Source organism: Manduca sexta, chromosome 5 (genome assembly GCF_014839805.1).
Source record: "Manduca sexta isolate Smith_Timp_Sample1 chromosome 5, JHU_Msex_v1.0, whole genome shotgun sequence".
Classification (NCBI taxonomy): domain Eukaryota; kingdom Metazoa; phylum Arthropoda; class Insecta; order Lepidoptera; family Sphingidae; genus Manduca; species Manduca sexta.
In genome coordinates, this window is record NC_051119.1 from 8,444,648 (window position 1) to 8,470,495 (window position 25,848).

Here is a 25,848-nt window from a genome sequence, read left to right on the forward strand (position 1 = left end):
ACGCCCGATGTGTAATAGCAGTAAACATATTCAATGAACAATTCAAAAGCAATACAAGCATGAAACGAACACGAAAATTACGACTTTCGCTTGGATTCTTAACACGTGTGGGCGTCAACTTGAACTTGAAGATTCAAAATATTGCCTTTCGACGTGCTAACACGCTATTTTGAACCGAAATCCCTAAGAATAAGCGACATATCCCTTTAAAATTACGGGTAATGCGAAGGTCAACGATGTTTAAAGAAAATTACACGTTATTATTGCAAAACAAGGTTGTATTTTGAGTGAAACACGAAGGACGTATGTAAACAGATAGACAATAATGTGACCTTATTTGTGCGGCTTCATCGCATTATATCGTTCACGTGTTACAGGAAATCTATTGTCAATGAATCGTGTTTATATTGTACGACATTTAGATAAAGAGCATTACATGTATAACATTGATTTTAAAACAAGATACTAGTGTTAAGTATTCTGTGGCCATTCGTGATGTAGTTCATAATATTATACCACACCTGGATCAAAAGGGTAAGTATTTAAAACAGGTTATAAAGGTTTATAGCTATTAGTAGCAACTATTTTCTTCGTAGCTGGTTGCTCGCCCAATATAATTATGATGGGTTATTTTGTAAATACTTATTGGTAAATGACTGACCTAGGACCTTTGACAAGATGCGTTTGTAAAATCATCAACTTTTATAAAAAGTAATGTGATAGACATTAGACAGTCTGTATTATCTACGGGCCCTAGATGCTACAGTGGAAAAAAACTAAACAGCCAATAAAGAGCGACAAAGTAAATTACTTATCCTGATTAATATTCTATATTAAGTAATTCAAATCACAATATTTTTATACGATACATATAGTAGTAGAATAAAAGACTCACCTAGGTCTTCTCGAAGGCACTAGAAACTTCAAAGGACCCGCCGACTTCCGTCTCCCCTGCACAACAGGCACCAGCAGCAAGTCTTCATCATCAGACTCCGAGCCACCGCTGTCTAAATTAATCAAAGCCGGTGCGGACATTCGCCTCTCCGGTATTGTCTTAGGACGCTCTAACATATCTCTTATCACTTCGCAGTATTTGCACGCATTAGCCTCTGCTATGTACGCCTTCGTGATCGCATATGCGTAGTTCTCCAAAAAGCACTTATGACAACCGGGAACATAGTGATTCTCCAAATCAGTTGATTCTTCACTCACTTCCTGCTTTCGCAGTTTAAGTTTCTTCTCCATCGCTGCCAAATTGAGTTCCAGAATTTTCCGCTGTTCCTCTTTGTGCTTCTTTTCTTCTTCTTCTAACCTTTTCTTTCGTATCTCTTTTAAACATTCCGCTTGGTCGTTGTAGTACTCCACGCATTGCACTCTCTCGCTGGACGGTTTGGTCGGACTTCGTGGCTTGTCACATACGTCTAATGATCCTCTCCTCACTGGTTCCATCAGCTTCACACTCGGCGCGTGCCCGCGACACGACGTATCGTTCACAACATTGCCCGCGTTCTGTGCGTTCGCGATTTTGGCACTTACGTCGTTGTCTTTGTTTCTAAATGCTGTTTTATCTTGTTTACCTGTCGCTTTGATCTCGCGTTCGCCGTTGATTTTACGACCGTTTTTAACAGTGCATTTCAAAGATGTAGAATCATCGTCGAGACACGTTTCATACCCATCTATCTCATGGTCAATGTACAATAGAGAATTCTCTTCATGGACGGACGTTCTTGTGTTCGCGTCGTAGAAACTTGTGTCTTCGGGCGAATTCAAACATTCATTAGAGCTGTCATCGGTTTTAACCTTTTCGATAGTCGTTTGGTCAGCCTTTCCTCCGTAATCTTTCCAATATTTATCAAAACTAATTCGTTCTAACCCCGTCGGCGTCACAGCAAATACCATTTCATCGGAAGTCGATATATCTTTGCTCTGCAGTTTTGATAGACAATCGTCTGGCTCACCCTTTCTGTCAGCAGATTTACTTCTCACTTCTCCCCTTTGTAGTTCTCTGGGCATCAATACGTCGTCTTCAGTGATCGTCATGTCATCATCTTGATCTATAGATTCTTCGGATTTGGACGACTTGACTCCATTTACTTTAGCAGTTTCTATTTTAATCTCGACATTTTGTTCATCATTTCCTTTCTTTTTGCAATCATCGAAGCTTAGATCTCCAATACCTGATAATTCCTCATCTTTGATTGAAGCTTCTTCAGGTTCGAGGCATATTTGCACCACTTCTAGACCCTCGCCGTATTCTTGAAGACATTCGTGGAACGAATCCATCCCAGTGTGATCATCAGACGCCAAAGAGTTAATGCATTCCTGTGGAACAAGTTATTTTTTTATTCTATTTCAATTTCAAAATACGGTTTACTCATTGCATATTATTTTTGTGTTAAAATGACTCCATAGATAGAACTTGATAAAATGAGTATGAGGTAAGCTACTGATATTATATTCTACTAATATGGGTATTCTGTGTGAATGAGGACCACCGTTGGATTCAGAATGTAAATATTAATGTACTACAGGCCATTGTGGTTAGACATTTTGAGGGAGTTTGAAACATTGTAGCCTGATTATTTGCTGAATATAAAATGTCTAAAGAAAATAGTTAATGTTTAAAGAGCCAGATATTCGCTCTTTCCCTACACAGTATTATTGACACTTATTCCTGTCTTGGAATGTAGCATGAACACTTTCCCATACTTTACCAATGCTCTGTTAACCCAGAGATTCAGTGTGAGGTATAAATAAAACGACTAGTAAACAACGCCAAAAATATATTAATAGCAACACATAACAAAGCATATAACATTTAACACAGACGGATTAAAGCATTAGACAATAGACATCGATTGTACCGCTACATATTAACAAACGTGACCGTCTGATCACACGCAACCGTGGAGAGCCCGAGCAGGAATAGACAGGTGCTGTCATGAACCAAAAAAACTATACAGATTCTGTTTAGACCTGGCAGACGTCATTTTGTCACAGAGTGCTTTCTACCTAGATCGCATTGTATGTTAAAATCGTACATCTTTTTAGATGTTAACAACAGCGCAACCTATCCAGTCCAAAATTATGCTATCTTCAAGCTGGAACTAGCTAAATATATTCGCATTATTTCTTAATCGCAAAACTACCTCGATGACTTTTTTTTTATATACGTTGCCGACAAAGTGACCCCACTGTACCTGATCGTAAGTAGAGTGGGATCTAATAGAATATCAACTAACGAGGGATAATTTCCCCTCGGCAGTCAGTTTTATTACGTACGTGGTACGACATCGCTACGAAGCCGCGGGTTCGTACCCGGAGTCGGGCAGTGATATGTTTTTCTACTCATTATCAACCCGGAGTTTGGAATTTGTGCCCGATATGGCAATAAACTTCCCCTATCTCACCATAGGACGGAACACACTTGGCAAAAAGTGGATACACTGAATGCATTTCTGCCGACGCCTTCGGGAATAAGAGCGTAATGTACATAAGATAATTCTGATATAAAAAGTATGGTACCAGAATTCAACTGTAAATTGTTCAGTAATTGTTGATTGTTCATAGCATACTGGACCTCTTGACGCTTTCACTCACCCCCTTGGACCCGTCACGGTGGCGTGTGATCAGACGAAAAGTCGGCAAAACCCTGACCGTTTCCAAACGCTCATTATTTCACTTTGACAAATAATTCTGTTCTTGAATAGTTCTAAATTCTGCCACTTTATGTTTGTTCTTACTTACTACTAACATTCACAACTTCATAAAATCTCCCATTATAATAAAACATTTCATCAACTCTCTCTGAATATGAAAATCTACCTTTACTCAGATGTCATAGGTCGATAAAGCATTGGGTAAAATGGCAGTTAAAAATTTGGAAAGCGATTAACTTTTCCAGAGTAAATATATTTAATCCATTTGTTGTATAACTTAAAAACAAAGGTTGTAAACAACTCTGGGTAAAGATATAATTTCTATATACTTTAACTTGCAAACACAAGAACATCGATGCTCTTTCGCTTTGCCTGTTTTGGCTAATTGGCAATATTTTAGATTTTATTTTAATAGTATTTGAGATAAGCTGTAGGGACATGATTATCTAGTCGGGAAATCGTGTTTTTATTTAGTTTTTATTAAATTAATTTGTAAACCATCCGAATGGTTCAGACTCCATGGTAATATAAAAATATGTATACTATCTCGTCAATGCGCATGCACTGCCTTGACATAATGGCTAAAGCACAAGAAGACAAGATTGAAAGAGAATCAATGTCGTCTAATATAGTTTGCTATATTTTGGTTTGGTGTATTTGTATAATGACTTTTATCTTCGAATAATAATAATTATACAATTATAATTACTCAGTAGTCATAAATTCTGTTCATAAATATATTTCCAGAATAATAATTAACAAGATTTCAAAATCTATTTGCATCTTAAAATAAAAACCCGTCAAAATTGTCTTGGTAAAGTATAAATTTATATGTATGTACTTATATAATAAAAGTACACTAAATAATAATTTATTTCAAAATCAGTTCAGAATGTTTTTTTTTATAAAATAATATACTTAGTGCATTTTGTAGTTTTCAAATACCTAGAAGTCGTAAAGTCAATATTTAATTGATAATGTTTGTATTTTATTTACTATGTCTAACATTTATATTGTATGCTTTATAAATATATAAATGAAGTTGTATTTTAAAAAAAATTGAATAATGAAATAACAGAATGTTCATAAAAATCAAGACTTGTGCATAAGTGTATAAGAGTCGGCTAACAAGTTGAGCACACTACAACATAGTGGAAGATTTTTTAAAAGTTAATGTAGCTAAATTAAGGTACAAAAAAATTCCCTACCACGCAGTAGTGTGCACACCTTGTTTGCCGGGCTATTATACAAAACAAACCACGAAAGGAAACAGTGTTGCCAACTTAGTAGATTTAATACTCAACTGGTGGATTAGACCCCGCTTTTAGCGCCTAAATAGAGGATTTATGGGCGCGTCGTTTTTTTAACTGGATACGTTTACAAAAGTTAATGGAGGGAAGACGAACATCCACTAAAATATTTATACTTTTAGTGGATTGACGGAAGAATACTTTTTTAGGGGTTTGAACAGTCATTTATTCCGGGTTTAAAAAAGTTAGTTGGCAACACTGAACTGAAAATATAGTTATGTAGAAATATTTAAAAACATCCAATTCATTTAAATTTAAAATAAATAATACTGCTCATATTAGATATCGATGCATTTCAAATCCATTTTTCACTCCTTTTGATTAAATAATTTTACTATCAAACACGCAATATTGTATTTTATTTATATGAATATAAGTATCCATATACCATTCACTTACATACTATGATATGTTATTGTTTACCTGTAGAAATTGATTTTAAGCTAGGACAAAGTTTACAAGAAGCTAGAGAGAAATTCTAGTGAAAAAGGGCAATATTATGAAGATGAGAAGAAAAATTAAACAAGGAAAAATATCCAAGTGATATATAGTCTGACCAGGAAAAAAAGCCATGTTATAAAATAACTAATTTGTTATATTCTAATTTTAAAACAAAAAATCAAAAAAGGCGCGTTCAAAGCAGGTTTTTTATATTCTTGGTCAGACTATAATTAATAAGTTGCAATAGCCGAAAAACCGACTATGACAATTATCTTTTATATACGGTAGGTGAGTATTATTTAAATATCAGGGGCCTTATTCTCTATCCCGCACGTTATTTTAACAGTGCGTAACAAGCACGTAACACAACGCATCATGTTTAGGACTATAGAAATTTGGCTTACGGAATACCATTCTACGCACATTTCTCGAAGATAACATGGCCGCGTTACGCGTTTACACTATCATACAGAATAAGGGCCCAGTACTGAGTTAAAATTGACTAGTGACCGCGCGAGTTTTGGCGGCAGTAGTTTTAAAGTAGCGCGCGGCGAGCTGGGGCTCGGCGTTTGTTGTTACACGCAACGTGTGCGGCGAATCACGCGAGGCGTCGGTCGGCCGGGTGTCGCGAAGTTAGCCGACAACAACTACTCTCCAGCTCACGGACGCGCGGACGACAACAATCCTCTTGTTATTATTTTATTGTGATTGTGAATAAAAGTTTAGAACACAAACAAATGTTTCTATACTAGTGATTAATTATTATAGGATTTTTTAATATTTCCTGCTTTACAATAAAGTCGGTTTTGGGCTAGCAAAAATGGGTTTTCAATATATAGTACTTGAACAGCATTTGTAGCCGTTAATATTGAATAAATGAAGTGCATGCCCAGTCGATAAAATGATGGTTCAGAGTCGTTAGTGACAAAACCCATTATGTTTGATCCCAAATAAAAAATTGGGTACAAAATATTATAAATATTAAGAGATGGAAAATGTTAAATTTGTGGGGCAATAATGCATTTTTTCACTTATCACTAACAAGATTTATTTTATTAGGTAAATGAATTCAACATCTTTTGTTAGCAACTAAAAAGACAAAATGAAAAAACAGTTGGAACAATATCATTAATAACTAAAACTATCATTAATAATTCCTTAACTATAATAAAGAGAAAGGAAGAAACTTTTTTTTAAACTCTGATGCAATTTACAAATTTCAAAGATGTTGAATTCATACTATCCTTAGAAGACGATAAGTACATCTAAGCCATCACATAATTAAATTGACTACAAACATAACGCAAAGTCTACACAACCTCAACTTATGGACATTTAACTAACACAGGGCTGACACGACCTCATGTCAGAGACATATGCAGAAATAACTACCTTAAAATTACTAACATAGGGCTTGTTTCATCACATGAAAAACTGATTAAATACAAAATTCACACTTAAATCTGGGCTCGCAAATAAATTGTTATAAATCGTGTACTACCTACATTATCTGTTTAATACGATAACTTTCAAATAATATTTACTTGAAATGTATGAAACAGTTCCTTAATTTTTTATGGCTTCAAATAAATTATTTAATTTCTCTCAAATAATTACAAAAATATCAGTTTCCAAATTAGTATTTGAAAACTGTCATTTTTCGTTAAGAAAGTTAACCCAATGGGACAAATATTGTGTAGACCAGAAAACAAAATCTAGATTAAGTTATGACTTGTGGCAACCCTGATCTAACATCACAATTATTGCAACATTACAACTACATGCAGTTTTCGCTTATCAAATACTATATTTATGGCACAAGCGACTTCGCAAAGGCCGTATTTCAATCACCACATAAAATTATCCATTAACACCCGGTTTCAATATCTTACTGACAGTTTAGAAATAATTGAAGTTCTTTTGATGGTTATCTGTGTTTCTATAAATTAAGATCAAGAACTCCTTTTCCGTGAAAAGCCATCTATCAGAGGGTTGAAACTTGAATATGATTACTGTCATTGGTGCGTTTAGTTGTTGTCAAAGATAAATATAGAGCTTTATTATAGTTATAATAATCTACGAAGTTTATTATTTGAATCGATTAACGTAAAATTTAGTGTAACAATATTAAAAAGAATCATAGTTAAAAATATTATACCTATAAAAAGTATTTTATAACATTATTTTAAAACATAATATTACTTATCAGTGCAAAAATAAAACGCACTAACCAGAGTAACGTGATATTGAAACGCCAGTAACACTTAGAGTAACTTTTACCTTCAAATTGAGATAATAAACTCCAGTTAAATGCTAGTAAGTTATTAAGACCGCCGGTTAATAAATTGCTATTACTTAATCAATACAAAAATGTAACCCTCGCACTTCATGCAACTGACATTTTTATTTTTGTTGATGTTATATTTTGCCTTATAAGTTTTATACTGTGAACCAACAATATGAAAAAAAATATATGAGCTCACATTACCTACACTAGCATATTCAGCGATCAGTGATCATCAAGTCGTATTACTATTTAAAATAAACCTGGTAACTTTCGGAAACTCATTTGAGCGTAATTGGAATGTTATCTTTGGCATATATACACATTTTCTCTTAGCAAGCTGGCAAACACAAAAAGAAGCTCGTCGATTATAATCAAAGGCTTGTACCACGCGAGGCTCCTGTAAGCGCTAGGCCTTTTCTAAGGTGGGCAAATTAGTTAGCTTCCCCTTAGCTACGCCCAGAAAAATGATAGTCCGGTAATACTTCCGAACAATGACTAACTCTTCGAACACAATGCAATCATGAGTGTTATAACCTCTTTATCGATATATTTCTTATGTTAATATTTCGCTGGTTCAGTAAATGTAAGTGGAAACACCACACGAGGAAAATTTAGCCGCTATTTAAAATGAAAATACCACGAAAAACAACACTAAACATAACACGTTTCAAAGCTTGTAAAATAGATTTTAATTCAATCAAATCGACGGTCCCTATGTATAATATGGAATCTGCAAAATTGTATTTTGCAGATTCAATAATTTGCGTAGGGACTGTCGATATTTAAAATAAATTGTATTTATTCAAGACAATAAGGATCGAACTGCTTATCGCCATGGTAATTAACACTAAACAAGCGATGTTTATTCCACGGTCCCTATGCAAAGTATTGCATATTGCAGATTCGATATTTTACGTTGGGCCCGTCGAAATCATGTAAAACGTCTATATTTTCGAATATATCAAAAAAAATCACACTCTCAATTGATTACATTCAGCCTCCTGGCCGGTACAATTCTCCGAGACCTCCACCTCAACCGAATACTTGAGTTTGTTCTCGTGTCATTTCATCGAGATCTGTGCTTTTATCTTGGGCTGCATCCTGAACTGCGGCTCCTTGTTCCTCGGCGGAGTGCACTGCAACTCCAACTCCATTATGTCCTGGTGCAGCGACATTATCAGACGAAGGATCTTCGTGAAGTACTCCAACTTCTGCAAAAGAGAATTGATTAACAGTTTTTGATGGCGCATGCGTGTTGTACACTAAAGGGAAATAATGGTTGTAAAGTCTTAGAGCGGCAATTCCCTTTATTGTACAAGAAGTATGAAAAGATTGCATGCTAATAGTTGCAATTGCTCTAAGCGTAGAAGCTTTAGTAAAAGATAAAATGTGACTTACTTTCCTTATTTCCCCTCAGTGTACAATACACGGACACACATTAACGTTTTGTATTATTAAAATAAAACAGTGAAAATATTGTTGCGATTAAATTTATTGTTTTAAATTCCTACAACATGTCACAACAGTGGCTCAACATATTTAAAACTATTCTACACATTAAAATCCATCAAAATACTCTCTTCGTTTTATCTAAAATAAAACAAACCCTTCGAAGTTTATTTTAATTATTTAAAAACTATTATTGATACGGAGACACAAGTTTAAAGGCGATTTGAAATTTTAATTTTATTCAGCTATTTTGTGGCCGACTGTAGAAATCAATCTTATAACAAGAAAATTCTTATAAATTTATTTAAAATTTAATTCACACGCAACACAGAATTACACTTAATATTGTTCGAATAGTGTATAAAAATTGGGTAATTTCATTCACAGTGCGAAATCAACACATAATTAACTACAAAAATGGACACTCAAAATCGGATAAAACATTAAACATTTTTTTTTATTATTGCAGTTCCACACTCAAATAATTCGTTTTTTAATAATACTCCGTTCAATATTCGACGATATTTTAACTCTTCTAAAAATCTCACGCAAAAAAAGGAAATAGTATAAATTCTATCATGACTGTATCCAGAAGTAAATTCATTTAAGTACCAACCTGGCTATCTTCTATGCTGTGTCCGTTGGCCTTCTCACCGCCCACCACAGTACTGCAGGGTAGCGGCTTCGATATCCCGATGGTCACTATACCTGTTAACACATTATATTTTAGGTATTTAGAGATGCAAATATACAATCACTTCTGAATAAATTTCAAATGAGTATTTGACAATTAATAGGTTTATAATTGCATGATAATATAGAAACATAACTGTGATGTTAAATGTAGTTTTAATAGAATATTAATTGATTTACTTATTATCGATATTTTGAAAAAGTAAACGTCTTGTAATCGAGTACTGACACGCTTCTAATTTAATAAATTTATATCGAATCGTTAATTCGAATAGTACATCAAAATATTTTTTTTTTGTAACATACAAGACGTAGTAAAAATAACGATAAATAAAACAAAATTATTTCGTAATAGCTCTCTACTCCATCTCAGTATAATGTCTGTTACTTTTACTGTAATTTTCACATATTATCTTTGTTTTCATTTTCCATAGAGTTACAAAATAACTAGAGATAACTACACCAAAATTAATTAAATTCTTTGCTTCCAATTGATTCTCGACACTTTGCGACGTCTGTTTTCATGGTATATATAATAATTTCTAATAGTTAGAACTATATCGACATAGGGACATTCAAGTTTGTTTGTCATCGTGTTATTTAATTACTATTAATTGAAATTCATTTTATTTTATGGAAGTTAAGAACGCTTTTCAATGCTCAGCTTTCAGGCGAACTGAATTCCCGAAGCCAACATTTAGCTCGGATGGTCTTTTAGGAACGGTACTGGTCAAATCCAGAATCCCACTCACACCTCCCAGATGTTTCTAACCTCTGGAAACATCAAACCTTAATGCTTTTTGCCTACACTATTCATTTTCAACAGCCTGGCTGAAATATCTGACTCTTTGTTAGACTACAGACCACCCATAACTCATACATTTTAATTACTGCCAGTAACTAATCATTCTTAACTCTTTGTTAATATTATCTTTATGTGTTCTTGTATTTGTTTAGTACTTTGCGTGATTAGCAATGAACTTGTTAAACGATAAGATTGTGAACGTTCCCGTTTTGCGTAATGTTTCAGTAGTAATAACAGTAGAAGCAAGGTAAGGGGGATGGCAAGTTGTTATATATATCGTGTTCAAGAAAAAATATTTTTTTTTAGAAACAATAGGCTTGACTATATCTTAGTTTGGATGTGTCCGTTACGTATATAGGTATAAGAATAGCGTGCTGCGCACACGCCTTGTTGATGCCTAATAAATCAATGCACTACGAGCCAGCGTTCGTTTCTCTCGTGTCCCATAATTCATACTTAACACTGTCATTAAAAAGTTAGTATTTCATTATTAGCAATGTGAAATCCACTGCTGAAAATAGCTCTTTCTGAAGATTTAAAAAACGGGATTTTCGGAATAAAGGATTGCATCCAGTGTGTTCCTGCGACGTTTATCAAGTCGCTGGTCTATTAGCAAGTATATATTTGCAGGTGCAGGCCGTTGTTAGTAGCTAGCTTGTCAGTGGTTACCTTTGGGCGCAGTCTTGATGGCGCGCACGGCGGCGGCGAGCGGGCTGGCGGCGAGGTGCAGGCCGTTGTTAGTAGCTAGCTTGTCAGTGGTTACCTTTGGGCGCAGTCTTGATGGCGCGCACGGCGGCGGCGAGCGGGCTGGCGGCGAGGTGCAGGCCGTTGTTAGTAGCTAGCTTGTCAGTGGTTACCTTTGGGCGCAGTCTTGATGGCGCGCACGGCGGCGGCGAGCGGGCTGGCGGCGAGGTGCAGGCCGTTGTTAGTAGCTAGCTTGTCAGTGGTTACCTTTGGGCGCAGTCTTGATGGCGCGCACGGCGGCGGCGAGCGGGCTGGCGGCGAGGTGCAGGCCGTTGTTAGTAGCTAGCTTGTCAGTGGTTACCTTTGGGCGCAGTCTTGATGGCGCGCACGGCGGCGGCGAGCGGGCTGGCGGCGAGGTGCAGGCCGTTGTTAGTAGCTAGCTTGTCAGTGGTTACCTTTGGGCGCAGTCTTGATGGCGCGCACGGCGGCGGCGAGCGGGCTGGCGGCGAGGTGCAGGCCGTTGTTAGTAGCTAGCTTGTCAGTGGTTACCTTTGGGCGCAGTCTTGATGGCGCGCACGGCGGCGGCGAGCGGGCGGGCGGCGAGGTGCAGGCCGTTGTTAGTAGCTAGCTTGTCAGTGGTTACTGGTTACCTTTGGGCGCAGTCTTGATGGCGCGCACGGCGGCGGCGAGCGGGCTGGCGGCGAGGTGCAGGCCGTTGTTAGTAGCTAGCTTGTCAGTGGTTACTGGTTACCTTTGGGCGCAGTCTTGATGGCGCGCACGGCGGCGGCGAGCGGGCTGGCGGCGAGGTGCAGGCCGTTGTTAGTAGCTAGCTTGTCAGTGGTTACCTTTGGGCGCAGTCTTGATGGCGCGCACGGCGGCGGCGAGCGGGCTGGCGGCGAGGTGCAGGCCGTTGTTAGTAGCTAGCTTGTCAGTGGTTACCTTTGGGCGCAGTCTTGATGGCGCGCACGGCGGCGGCGAGCGGGCTGGCGGCGAGGTGCAGGCCGTTGTTAGTAGCTAGCTTGTCAGTGGTTACCTTTGGGCGCAGTCTTGATGGCGCGCACGGCGGCGGCGAGCGGGCTGGCGGCGAGGTGCAGGCCGTTGTTAGTAGCTAGCTTGTCAGTGGTTACCTTTGGGCGCAGTCTTGATGGCGCGCGCACGGCGGCGGCGAGCGGGCTGGCGGCGAGGTGCAGGCCGTTGTTAGTAGCTAGCTTGTCAGTGGTTACCTTTGGGCGCAGTCTTGATGGCGCGCACGGCGGCGGCGAGCGGGCTGGCGGCGAGGTGCAGGCCGTTGTTAGTAGCTAGCTTGTCAGTGGTTACCTTTGGGCGCAGTCTTGATGGCGCGCACGGCGGCGGCGAGCGGGCTGGCGGCGAGGTGCAGGCCGTTGTTAGTAGCTAGCTTGTCAGTGGTTACCTTTGGGCGCAGTCTTGATGGCGCGCACGGCGGCGGCGAGCGGGCTGGCGGCGAGGTGCAGGCCGTTGTTAGTAGCTAGCTTGTCAGTGGTTACCTTTGGGCGCAGTCTTGATGGCGCGCACGGCGGCGGCGAGCGGGCTGGCGGCGAGGTGCAGGCCGTTGTTAGTAGCTAGCTTGTCAGTGGTTACCTTTGGGCGCAGTCTTGATGGCGCGCACGGCGGCGGCGAGCGGGCTGGCGGCGAGGTGCAGGCCGTTGTTAGTAGCTAGCTTGTCAGTGGTTACCTTTGGGCGCAGTCTTGATGGCGCGCACGGCGGCGGCGAGCGGGCTGGCGGCGAGGTGCAGGCCGTTGTTAGTAGCTAGCTTGTCAGTGGTTACCTTTGGGCGCAGTCTTGATGGCGCGCACGGCGGCGGCGAGCGGGCTGGCGGCGAGGTGCAGGCCGTTGTTAGTAGCTAGCTTGTCAGTGGTTACCTTTGGGCGCAGTCTTGATGGCGCGCACGGCGGCGGCGAGCGGGCTGGCGGCGAGGTGCAGGCCGTTGTTAGTAGCTAGCTTGTCAGTGGTTACCTTTGGGCGCAGTCTTGATGGCGCGCACGGCGGCGGCGAGCGGGCTGGCGGCGAGGTGCAGGCCGTTGTTAGTAGCTAGCTTGTCAGTGGTTACCTTTGCGGCGCAGTCTTGATGGCGCGCACGGCGGCGGCGAGCGGGCTGGCGGCGAGGTGCAGGCCGTTGTTAGTAGCTAGCTTGTCAGTGGTTACCTTTGGGCGCAGTCTTGATGGCGCGCACGGCGGCGGCGAGCGGGCTGGCGGCGAGGTGCAGGCCGTTGTTAGTAGCTAGCTTGTCAGTGGTTACCTTTGGGCGCAGTCTTGATGGCGCGCACGGCGGCGGCGAGCGGGCTGGCGGCGAGGTGCAGGCCGTTGTTAGTAGCTAGCTTGTCAGTGGTTACTGGTTACCTTTGGGCGCAGTCTTGATGGCGCGCACGGCGGCGGCGAGCGGGCTGGCGGCGAGGTGCAGGCCGTTGTTAGTAGCTAGCTTGTCAGTGGTTACCTTTGGGCGCAGTCTTGATGGCGCGCACGGCGGCGGCGAGCGGGCTGGCGGCGAGGTGCAGGCCGTTGTTAGTAGCTAGCTTGTCAGTGGTTACCTTTGGGCGCAGTCTTGATGGCGCGCACGGCGGCGGCGCGAAGCGGGCTGGCGGCGAGGTGCAGGCCGTTGTTAGTAGCTAGCTTGTCAGTGGTTACTGGTTACCTTTGGGCGCAGTCTTGATGGCGCGCACGGCGGCGGCGAGCGGGCTGGCGGCGAGGTGCAGGCCGTTGTTAGTAGCTAGCTTGTCAGTGGTTACCTTTGGGCGCAGTCTTGATGGCGCGCACGGCGGCGGCGAGCGGGCTGGCGGCGAGGTGCAGGCCGTTGTTAGTAGCTAGCTTGTCAGTGGTTACCTTTGGGCGCAGTCTTGATGGCGCGCACGGCGGCGGCGAGCGGGCTGGCGGCGAGGTGCAGGCCGTTGTTAGTAGCTAGCTTGTCAGTGGTTACTGGTTACCTTTGGGCGCAGTCTTGATGGCGCGCACGGCGGCGGCGAGCGGGCTGGCGGCGAGGTGCAGGCCGTTGTTAGTAGCTAGCTTGTCAGTGGTTACCTTTGGGCGCAGTCTTGATGGCGCGCACGGCGGCGGCGAGCGGGCTGGCGGCGAGGTGCAGGCCGTTGTTAGTAGCTAGCTTGTCAGTGGTTACTGGTTACCTTTGGGCGCAGTCTTGATGGCGCGCACGGCGGCGGCGAGCGGGCTGGCGGCGAGGTGCAGGCCGTTGTTAGTAGCTAGCTTGTCAGTGGTTACTGGTTACCTTTGGGCGCAGTCTTGATGGCGCGCACGGCGGCGGCGAGCGGGCTGGCGGCGAGGTGCAGGCCGTTGTTAGTAGCTAGCTTGTCAGTGGTTACTGGTTACCTTTGGGCGCAGTCTTGATGGCGCGCACGGCGGCAACGAGCGGGCTGGCGGCGAGGTGCAGGCCGTTGTTAGTAGCTAGCTTGTCAGTGGTTACTGGTTACCTTTGGGCGCAGTCTTGATGGCGCGCACGGCGGCAACGAAGCGGGCTGGCGGCGAGGTGCAGGCCGTTGTTAGTAGCTAGCTTGTCAGTGGTTACTGGTTACCTTTGGGCGCAGTCTTGATGGCGCGCACGGCGGCGGCGAGCGGGCTGGCGGCGAGGTGCAGGCCGTTGTTAGTAGCTAGCTTGTCAGTGGTTACTGGTTACCTTTGGGCGCAGTCTTGATGGCGCGCACGGCGGCGGCGAGCGGGCTGGCGGCGAGGTGCAGGCCGTTGTTAGTAGCTAGCTTGTCAGTGGTTACCTTTGGGCGCAGTCTTGATGGCGCGCACGGCGGCGGCGAGCGGGCTGGCGGCGAGGTGCAGGCCGTTGTTAGTAGCTAGCTTGTCAGTGGTTACTGGTTACCTTTGGGCGCAGTCTTGATGGCGCGCACGGCGGCGGCGAGCGGGCTGGCGGCGAGGTGCAGGCCGTTGTTAGTAGCTAGCTTGTCAGTGGTTACTGGTTACCTTTGGGCGCAGTCTTGATGGCGCGCACGGCGGCGGCGAGCGGGCTGGCGGCGAGGTGCAGGCCGTTGTTAGTAGCTAGCTTGTCAGTGGTTACTGGTTACCTTTGGGCGCAGTCTTGATGGCGCGCACGGCGGCGGCGAGCGGGCTGGCGGCGAGGTGCAGGCCGTTGTTAGTAGCTAACTTGTCAGTGGTTACCCTTTGGGCGCAGTCTTGATGGCGCGCACGGCGGCGGCAAACGGGCTGGCGGCGAGGTGCAGGCCGTTGTTAGTAGCTAGCTTGTCAGTGGTTACCTTTGGGCGCAGTCTTGATGGCGCGCACGGCGGCGGCGAGCGGGCTGGCGGCGAGGTGCAGGCCGTTGTTAGTAGCTAGCTTGTCAGTGGTTTACCTTTGGGCGCAGTCTTGATGGCGCGCACGGCGGCGGCGAGCGGGCTGGCGGCGAGGTGCAGGCCGTTGTTAGTAGCTAGCTTGTCAGTGGTTACTGGTTACCTTTGGGCGCAGTCTTGATGGCGCGCACGGCGGCGGCGAGCGGGCTGGCGGCGAGGTGCAGGCCGTTGTTAGTAGCTAGCTTGTCAGTGGTTACTGGTTACCTTTGGGCGCAGTCTTGATGGCGCGCACGGCGGCGGCGAGCGGGCTGGCGGCGAGGTGCAGGCCGTTGTTAGTAGCTAGCTTGTCAGTGGTTACCCTTTGGGCGCAGTCTTGATGGCGCGCACGGCGGCGGCGAGCGGGCTGGCGGCGAGGTGCAGGCCGTTGTTAGTAGCTAGCTTGTCAGTGGTTACTGGTTACCTTTGGGCGCAGTCTTGATGGCGCGCACGGCGGCGGCGAGCGGGCTGGCGGCGAGGTGCAGGCCGTTGTTAGTAGCTAGCTTGTCAGTGGTTACCTTTGGGCGCAGTCTTGATGGCGCGCACGGCGGCGGCGAGCGGGCTGGCGGCGAGGTGCAGGCCGTTGTTAGTAACTAGCTTGTCAGTGGTTACTGGTTACCTTTGGGCGCAGTCTTGATGGCGCGCACGGCGGCAACGAGCGGGCTGGCGGCGAGGTGCAGGCCGTTGTTAGTAGCTAGCTTGTCAGTGGTTACTGGTTACCTTTGGGCGCAGTCTTGATGGCGCGCACGGCGGCGGCAAGCGGGCTGGCGGCGAGGTGCAGGCCGTTGTTAGTAGCTAGCTTGTCAGTGGTTACTGGTTACCTTTGGGCGCAGTCTTGATGGCGCGCACGGCGGCGGCGAGCGGGCTGGCGGCGAGGTGCAGGCCGTTGACGGACACGAGGCGGTCGCCGGGCGCCAGACGTCCGTCCGCGGCCGCCGCGCCGCCCGCCACCACCGACCGCACCACGATCACCGACCCGCCCGCGCTGCACGGGTCCTACAACACACATTACACCACTAATAAAACACTTCTGAACACGACGATGGAACAAAATTAAAACTAATATTGCTGTATCTAAAACAAGCACGTAGTGAAGTTATCTCGTTACATATTTCTTACACCTTACATAAAGTGACGTTACATTTTCCATTCATTGATATGTTAATGAATATTTATCACTAAAGTACCATTGAATGATTGAATAAAACCTGTTGCGGACAATGAGCCGGCCTCGGTGACCTGACTACCTGACCCTATATGTAAATAATTGTAGCTGATGTAATTTGTTATTTTTCTTTGTATTTTTTTATAAATTTTTATGATTGTATAGAATTAAGTTAAATGTATAATCATGCACCCGTGGCGGTGAGTAAGCGCGGCCCGCGGGTGATCCCCGCGTCGCCACGCATGCCCTACAGCACGCGCGCGCCGCTGTCTGTGATTGGCGCAGGCTAAGCGCGTACGAACTCTCAGCCATCGCGCACGGTGCCGGCATAGAATTGCATGTACATGAGGGCCACTGAGGCAATTATACTCAGCAACTTAGCAAGCTCAGCAAAAATTCAGAAAACTCAGTGACTCTCAGTAACCAACTCAAAGGAAGAAAGTATATCTATTGTGAACTACTGTACAAGAAATTATTGTGAATATATTAGGAACTACTGTATGAAAAATTGGAAACAAGAAAATATACGAAATTTTATGGAAAAAGTCGATCCCTGAAGGAAAGACGCCCCTTACAAAACTCTTCATCATTCACCACATACTACAAAATGAATTAAATTATATGTAAAAAAAATACGTGCAAACAGGCAATGTTATCGCTAAAACACGATCCTTTTCAGACAACCAAAAATTATAAGAAGAAACTCAATATAAAAACTAAAGAAAACGATGGATACCCGAGATTTTTTAAAACTTTAATCATTAAGGTCAAAAAGACACTATAATATGAAATTAATACAATTTTTAATTAATTATTAATATTATTAACAAACGAATATGGTACCAAGTAATCCAATATGGAGAAGCCCAATCCCCTGTCCTCTTTCAGGAGCTGTATGTATTCCACCTCGTCGCTCCACATCGCGAGTCCGCTCAGCGGTTCCAACGACCGCGACTTGTTCCTCTCTAACTCGTCCGAGCAAAATTCTGCAATCAGATAAATTATGCAATCATCATCACCAGTATATATATGTTCAGCAAATGATCATCATTAGAAAGTCCATCACTGGACATATGCCTGGCCTAACGATTTACAGACAATTATATCGTGAACTTAAAAGTTAAAATACATGGGGCAGAAGAAAGGAAATATCATACAAATGATAAAAACTCAAATTGTAGACTAGCTTTTGCTCGAGTATTCACCCGAGTATTCGCGAGACTTTTATTCTAGATCTTTCCGGGATATAATATAACTTGTATTGTAAGTTAGATTTCTAACAATACATTGGTGAAAACTGCATTTAATTCCATACAGTAGTTTTTGCGTGATGCGTGTACAAACATACATACAGACAAACTTTTAAAAAGCTTTATTAGTTTCTGATGCTGTTGTCTTGCGCTTATATTAGTTTTCTTAAATATCTATAATGCACAGACATCGGCCTGTCAAAATTGTATTATATATAGACTACAGCGTTGTTTGTATTTACGCTCCTTTTTATCCCGGATAAATACTTTCACTCGGGACAAACTTTTTGACACACACGGAGCCGCAAACAATAGCTAGTCATAAAGAAATCTACACTATTAGAAACAATATCATGAGAATAGTGTTCAAACTGCTTACCATCATGATCGTGTCCAGCCGACATGACGGTGTTGGTGCTGCAGAGCGACGCCACCGAGCTCTCCGACTTGGCCTTGATCAGTCTCTGTGGCGGACTCAGCAGGTCCTGCAGGCTGCCGCCCAGGATGCTGTTCTGGAATCACACACCTTCGTTATGCTTTTGTAATTTTAAAATGGAAAATATAATACTTTTAGGACACATGATGCCATTTGGGAATTTAGGTGGATTTACTAAGGATTTTAAATAGAAAGGAAATGAACAAAGAGGTCAAATTAGTACTAGATTTAGACTTAGATCCTTTAGGAGAAAAAATGTAATTTAAATAGCCAGTAGAGATTGTGGTTCTCTAGAAATTCTAGTATCAAGTATAGCTAGGTTAAGGGTAGCTTTGCAAAAATAATTTCACTGTTTTATAGAAAATCTCTTTAAAGTAATATATATTTGTACAAGCCCAGAAATTGTTCTAAATTTACGGCACCACACTTATAGACGTGTTTGTCCATTTTCTACATATATGGCACCAGCCTTATAGATATTGTTTGTCCAGGGGGATGTAGATGTCAGTAGGTGGGTCGTACCCTGGCGAGGCGGTCGCGGTGCAGCTGGTGGTGCGGCGCGTGCGGCGCGTGCGGCGGGCGGTGCGTGCGCACGCACACGAGCAGCACGGGCGACGTGACGGCGCGCAGGCGCGACACCACCTCCACGTGGTGCGCGCCCAGCACCCGCCAGCCGTTCACCTGCGCACAACATATATGTACTGCGTACTACATCTGGCGTGCCCAACACTCACTGTGTTCCACTCAACTGTACTGCAATCCGTACACATCACTTTAGTATGGTTTCAGCATTGACAGCATGTGCTTATGTACAGAGAGGCGCTCATAATATAAGAACTTGAGTCTAAATGTAAGCCTTGATATGAATAAAAGTTGTTTTAGGAACTTTTACAGCTGTAAAAGCTTTTCATACAGACGAAGCCACTAGCAACATTTAGAAATTTATTATTCAAATAATATTGAAATATTTTCATTGATGACTGCATGAAAACTATTCTCACAGTTGCTTTGAATGTAAAGGTGTGTCCACCATGGCAATATATGGAGCTAAAATGTATTTGAAACTGCACTCATTGTACGTAAAATATAAAAAATTACTATATAATAGCCAAGAGTTGCATCCAGAATTTGTGACTTCATAATAGGCAAGAAGCAAGGCCAGAACTTTAAGTTTTTATTACATGGGCAGTAGTTATCAATTAATGTAACTACTGATCTGGCCTGATATCGCAGTTACCTCTAGCAGTTCATCTCCGACCCGATGCACGCCGAGCCTGGCCACGGGTCCGTGCGGTGCTATGGCCCGGATATAATGGCGAGCTTGGACCTCCTTCCCTCCCACCACTCTCACAGTACCCTCCAACGATATTCCAAGCCCGCTCTCCTTGTCTTTCATTATTGTCCCCACCTGTAAATATGTTTAGTTGTAAACATAGTAAGAATAGAAGTAGGTCACTTGATAGAAAGGTGAATGGTGAATATCCATAGTATTTATCTCCTAATAATAAATAAAGCTAGGATTTATAAGTCAGTATGTCAAACTACATTGCTATGAGAAGCCATAGTTACTTTTTAGGTCTTATTACCTATACTACACTTATACTACTATTATGGAAAATGCAGTATCTAAACATTTCATTTTCATAATAAGATCCCGTCAACATCTTCAGAATCCAAACTTATTTCATCTCTATGAACATTGCCTAAAAGCGCAATTTCTAGTAATATAAACTTTAAATTGGATCGTTTTAAATTTTCATAGCCCAAAATCCTATGAATTTTTTTCTCAAAATATAATTGAAGGCTAAAGAATTAGACGTTAGAGACTTAAAATTTTAGCATTATATCCTAAAATTCTTCTGTAAGAACAACAGACATCCTAAAATCCAACTCACAATAATATCATATTTATAGTTGTGTCCGGGCCAGTCGTGCTCGTCCCGCAGGATCTCCCGCCACTTGTCCTGGATGCGCCGGTACTCGCCCGCGTCCTCCCTCCCGATCACGATCTCCGCCTCCTCGGAGGGAGAGTTCGGAGAGGGAAGGTGGGGCTGTGCCTCCGATTCCGGCTCCACTTCTATTACCGTTGATTCATCGTACTGTGGAGATAAAATTATTTGAATTTCTTAAATATATCTTGTATTGCTAAGAGGTAGGCAGGGACTTTAGATTTCCATTTTATTGCTTTCACTCATGTACTAATGCATTTCCATCAACATAGGTACTCTTGACCTAACATTTAAATAAGAATAATGGTTTTTAAATGCGTTATCACCCTAAATATTTTATTTAACAACGTAATTCATGAATTTAATTTGTTCAGTATAATTACAATCCATAGTACTTTTTCGCTTTATTGACTAACTTAGATATTTTTATCGTTCTGTAAATCAAATTCCTGTCAGGTGCAATGAAATGAAATAATTAATTTGAACTTCTAGAATGTTATACATTATTTAGATTCCATCAATATTAACTCCACCACCGATTCGTGGCAGTTCTCACCAGAGAGGAACGGGCAAGAAACTCTGGTGTTGCTCTGTACAGATCAGTTAATAGTATAGACTACACAGTACTGATACTGTGTGTGAGAGTACGGTCGCAGCTCGAGACAGCAGTACTGACCACGCTGAAGCTGTACTTGGCGAGCGAGGTGACGGAGGGGCTGGGCGGCGCGGCGGGCGCGGCGGGTGCGGCGGGCGCGCGCCCCGCCTGCGCCGCCAGCGCCCGCTGCAGCCGCTCGAACCCCGCGCCGCGCAGGTACCTGCACGGGCAACAATAGCCAACCCATTACCTACATGACCACAACCTGCTACCCCTGAAGTATGACAAAATGTGGGTAAGTAGGCAAGAACGCAATCAGTACACCAGTGTTTCACCGAGCTTAAGGTATTTTTTGTATGGGCACCCGATGGAAGTGGAATTGAGTAATTCTATATAGTTAGGGTATAATTATGTTTTCATTAATGTAAAAAATGCTAGCAGCCAGTACTACACGACAATATGTCTAGTTATAATACCTGCGATATTAAACACATCAATCCAGAGATCCTACCTTAGCGCTTTGAGCCTCACAATAGGTCCTTTCGCATCCCGCAGCAGAGCCACGGCCCTGTGGTTAGTCACGCCATGCAACGATACGCCATCCACCTGGAATATTGATAAAAAAAGTGGATAAGTATATTCAATGTAAATTATTTGTACACCAGTCAACGTTGTGGTTATAATTTTTTTTCAATACTTTAGTAAGTTGTAAAAACAATTATTACTATTCTAAATAAAAATATCTGGTTAAATGTTTCACAAGGAATACTACTAGTAATATAAGTGACCTAATTAATTTCGAATGACGCGACGATTATGTAACTTATAAGCAGAAAAAACAGCATCCAAGCTGATGAATTTAAAAAAATACATCAAAATAAAATCCGATTTCGTTTACTTGGACGACACAATTCTTCCAGTTATTTTAGTTAAACCAAACTACTAAAGCGATTTTGAAAAAAAAAACCTTGGAACCAATCTGAATGTATATTCTTTCAAACAAAAAAAAATAATTTTCTAAATCGGCACATTCATGACTGTGTGAGTTCTGAGATAACGAAACTTAAAAAAAAAAAGAAAAATACAATTAGTACTAAGTACCCCCCTTTTTTCTTTACGTCGGTTAACAAGACATATGCACCGCACTCGCCACCTTGAGGAAACGGACATCTCTTATTACCGCCTTATATACTTCAAACCTCAACATACGCACATATCTAGCGGCTATAAACAAAAGTCTTGACACTGACCCATACAACTAGCTCGAAGGTTCCTTCTAATCAATGCGCGTTTGCCGCAGTCGTTAGCGCTTTCACAGTTCATACCAGTCTAAAGATCAAGTGGACACTTCTAAACGGAGCGAGGCGTCACATCTCTGACCTAGTTCTGTTAGACTATGTTGACAGACAGCTTTGTTTAGCAATTAGGGTTGAATTGTATCCGCTTGGTAATTGTATCGTGACGTAATGAGGAACATTTCACAACGATACATGTTGGGGTATATTCCTTATCATGTTAAAAATTGAATGAATTATAGTTATCTTCTACTATAATTATTATAAGCTGTACATATTTTAGTTTACAATTAATACTATTTATATGTATATGTGCTTGTAATAGGTACGTAGGACACAATTATTATGAAAGCACAGTTACTAAATATTCATAGCAATAGTAATATCTTGTATATCACTTAATCTTGCACATCTCTCATTATATAGATCTGCTGGATTAAGTGTTACGGGTTTTGGCAATTTACCATCAGGCGACACTTGCTAACCAAAAAGCCTGCCGGGCAATAAAAAACCAAATTTAAAAATTGTGACATTACCATAATGTAGTTCAAAGTATTAATTATAATAATCTTAAAGTGTAAAAATGCCTACAAAGGACTAAGCACTAAATAAATTAGTGAATAGAATTAAAATCTTAAGCCGTCACCTTTGAAAATACGTAGGCAACTATTAAAATGTACTATTTAAATGTATGTCGTATTATTTATATTAGCTGTTGTATTTGCTCATCGCAACAGATTTCTTTAATGCACCTACCATGATAATCTCTGCTCCACCCTAAGGTTGACTGGGAAAGAATGCCTACGGCATTAAGTCCGTCCATGTACAATTTTGTATATAAAGTGCAAATAAATAAATAAAATGAACTCGGATGCAAGTTCCAGCCGTAATACTAACGAAACTCAAATTTAAATGTATATTTATAAACACCCTAAGCAACAGTACCAAAACAAACACTTTAATATTCAAATTGTGGAAATGAGCGTGGCATAGACAATCTGCCCTATCTGTGCAGTGGGTCGTCAACTTTTGTTTATTTTCCGACTGTAGCGAGTACAATAAACCTCGACAATGGCGCCGTAAATTCATAATTAACCCCCGCCCCTGACGTCAGGGCGAGCGTCAGAAAAACTCTTCATTACTGTGATTAATATTGTAGGAAATTAACTTTAGATTGAGGACTCACGTTTAATATTTGAAGGACTGGACTGCATTATGCTTTAATTTACAAGGTATTGGATTATGGGAAAGATTATTGAGCGCAAATACTGACGGAAAAATACTAATATTATAAATTAAAGATTATGAGGATGGATGTATGTTTGTTCCTCTTTCACGAAAAAACTACTGAACGGATTTGGATAAAACTTTACAGTAATATTATTTATAAGTACATCAGAATAACACATAGGCTACAATTTATAATAATTTTGTGTAATTTGGTCATACATATCAAGTTAGTCGGAAAAAAAATTATCCCGGAAAACTCATTCACGCGGGCGAAGCCGCGAGCAAAAGCTAGTAGTTAATATTTTTGTTATAAAAACCAAAGATTTAACTTTTAAACTAGCCCTGCCTCACTCGACAACAAACCAAACTATTATAACTACTGGAGGCAATATCTGAAGATTGAAAAAGTTTTTTCATAACTGCCAATATCTTACGACCTTCAGACCGCTGTAAGGGTTTTGCGATATTAATAAGGAAACTGCGTTTTTAGAAATTGTTTCTTAAATTTATTTTCAAAGATAAAATTATTGTGACACCGACGAGTCCTATCAAAATTGGTTCAGCTGATACGGGTTTAGTCCGTACAAACACTTGGACAGCAGCAAAATATTTTAATTCACATACTTTTGGTACAGAGCTATAACATGACTACAATTTTCTTTCACCAAAATATAATTATTCTAGTAAATAATAAAAAAAAAGTAAATTTTAATCTATTTTGCTGTCGGTACCGCATAAATATCGCACACTTCCCGAGCCTGCGCGGTTCACGTACGACTCCTTATTTATGTTACCACTACCTGCCCCGAACGCATGTATGAAATTAATTACATTAAGTAGTTACATGGATCGTAATCGTGTGGTGTTGATTAAAGTGAACATTACATTATATTACGGGAAATGTTTTAAATAATTGTTTAAGTGTAAAAATAGTCGTATTAAACTTTTTTTGGCTAATTATATTAACTGATATTTACCTCTTGGGAACGTAATGAAAACAGTAATTCTTATTTCTTGTCAAACTTACCATCTAATATAATGACGAAATTATTTGAGCGGATGTTTTTTAAAAATAAACATAGAAAGACCCATGAATCGATTTTGATCAAATTTAACATACAAGTTGATCATCCCCTAGCTTAACATAATAATATAATTTTATTTACAAGTACTCAGTGTAACTTTTATTTGGGGAAAGGGTATTCACGCAGGTGAAGCCGTTCTTCACGGCTTATAATAACGCCTAACTTTACCTTTATTATTCAGGGCCTCTCCCTTTTTGTTAAAGGGTTGAATCATAACCGCGCCATACCTCACTCATGATTCTTGTAAACAAACAATGGTGAAGGGTCCATATCACCCGATTCCTATCGGCTTCTCCTTATGTAGAGTTTCTGTAGAATCTAATTATCATGAAAACGATTTGCAGGCTGCATTTATGCATAGTTGTACTTATATGTTGCGTCGGATTTCCTTTCGTAAACTTCACTTTTCACCACTACAAAATAAAATAACTGTTTCAAATCACAAATACGCTATATTCTTACCCCCTTATTTATAGACGTTTTTTATCTAAGGACGGAGTAAAGCTGTGATAACAAGTCTGTTTCTCAGTGCTGACGGCATGGCAGTCTTCGCAGTGCGTAGATATAGGGCCGTTGTGATTGGCTAATATTGTTGTATCTCAATATTAGCCAATCACAACGGCTCTATGTCTGATTCCCAGTGGCGTTGGGCACTGAGAAACAGACTTGTTATCACAGCTTTACTCCGTCCTTAGATAAAAAACGTCTATGAATAAGGGGGTTAGTTCGCGCCTCAACTAGTAACTAGAACGAACGTAAAATTCCGTTTCCCAGCGGTAAGTGGTGAGTGGCTCTCAAAGTACTTCGCGAAGTGTATTTCGAGCTACAAAAATGCATTCGCGAACCGCATCTAGCCTACTTTTATTGGATTTTTGTTTTGTACATTACCAGTTGTACTGGTTGTTTCTTTTGTATAAATTTGTGAAAGTATATCTGTACTCAGTGATATTTCTTTTTATTTTAATAAAAATCGCTTTAGTTTCTAACACACACAACATCACGCATTTATCCCCGAAGGCGTATGCAGAGGCACAACCAAGGCACTCACTTTTTGCCAAGTGTGTTCCGTCCCATGGTGTGATAGCGGGCGAGCCTATCGCCATGTCGAGCATAAATTCAAGACTCCGAGCTGATACTGAGCAGAAAAAGTTTCTAACAGTATATATAATATACCTATAGAGTTTGCAATAAACGGCTTATCTCATATCAATCTAGCCGG

At 41.9% G+C, this 25,848-nt stretch overlaps 1 protein-coding gene across 1 annotated transcript in view; it reads right to left on the minus strand.

Annotated features, from left to right (window-relative positions):
• LOC115455911 overlaps nucleotides 1-25,848 on the minus strand; it is a 152,644-nt gene that overhangs the window by 86,156 nt on the left and 40,640 nt on the right. Inside the window, exons 9-18 of the mRNA XM_037443763.1 lie at nucleotides 21,531-21,625; nucleotides 21,101-21,239; nucleotides 20,371-20,574; nucleotides 19,713-19,883; nucleotides 18,998-19,156; nucleotides 18,419-18,551; nucleotides 17,633-17,775; nucleotides 16,446-16,620; nucleotides 9,763-9,854; nucleotides 896-2,322 (exon numbers count right to left, since the gene is read on the minus strand). Coding sequence (XP_037299660.1) covers nucleotides 896-2,322; nucleotides 9,763-9,854; nucleotides 16,446-16,620; nucleotides 17,633-17,775; nucleotides 18,419-18,551; nucleotides 18,998-19,156; nucleotides 19,713-19,883; nucleotides 20,371-20,574; nucleotides 21,101-21,239; nucleotides 21,531-21,625 — 2,738 coding nt within the window. The remainder of the gene's footprint in view (nucleotides 1-895; nucleotides 2,323-9,762; nucleotides 9,855-16,445; nucleotides 16,621-17,632; nucleotides 17,776-18,418; nucleotides 18,552-18,997; nucleotides 19,157-19,712; nucleotides 19,884-20,370; nucleotides 20,575-21,100; nucleotides 21,240-21,530; nucleotides 21,626-25,848) is intronic.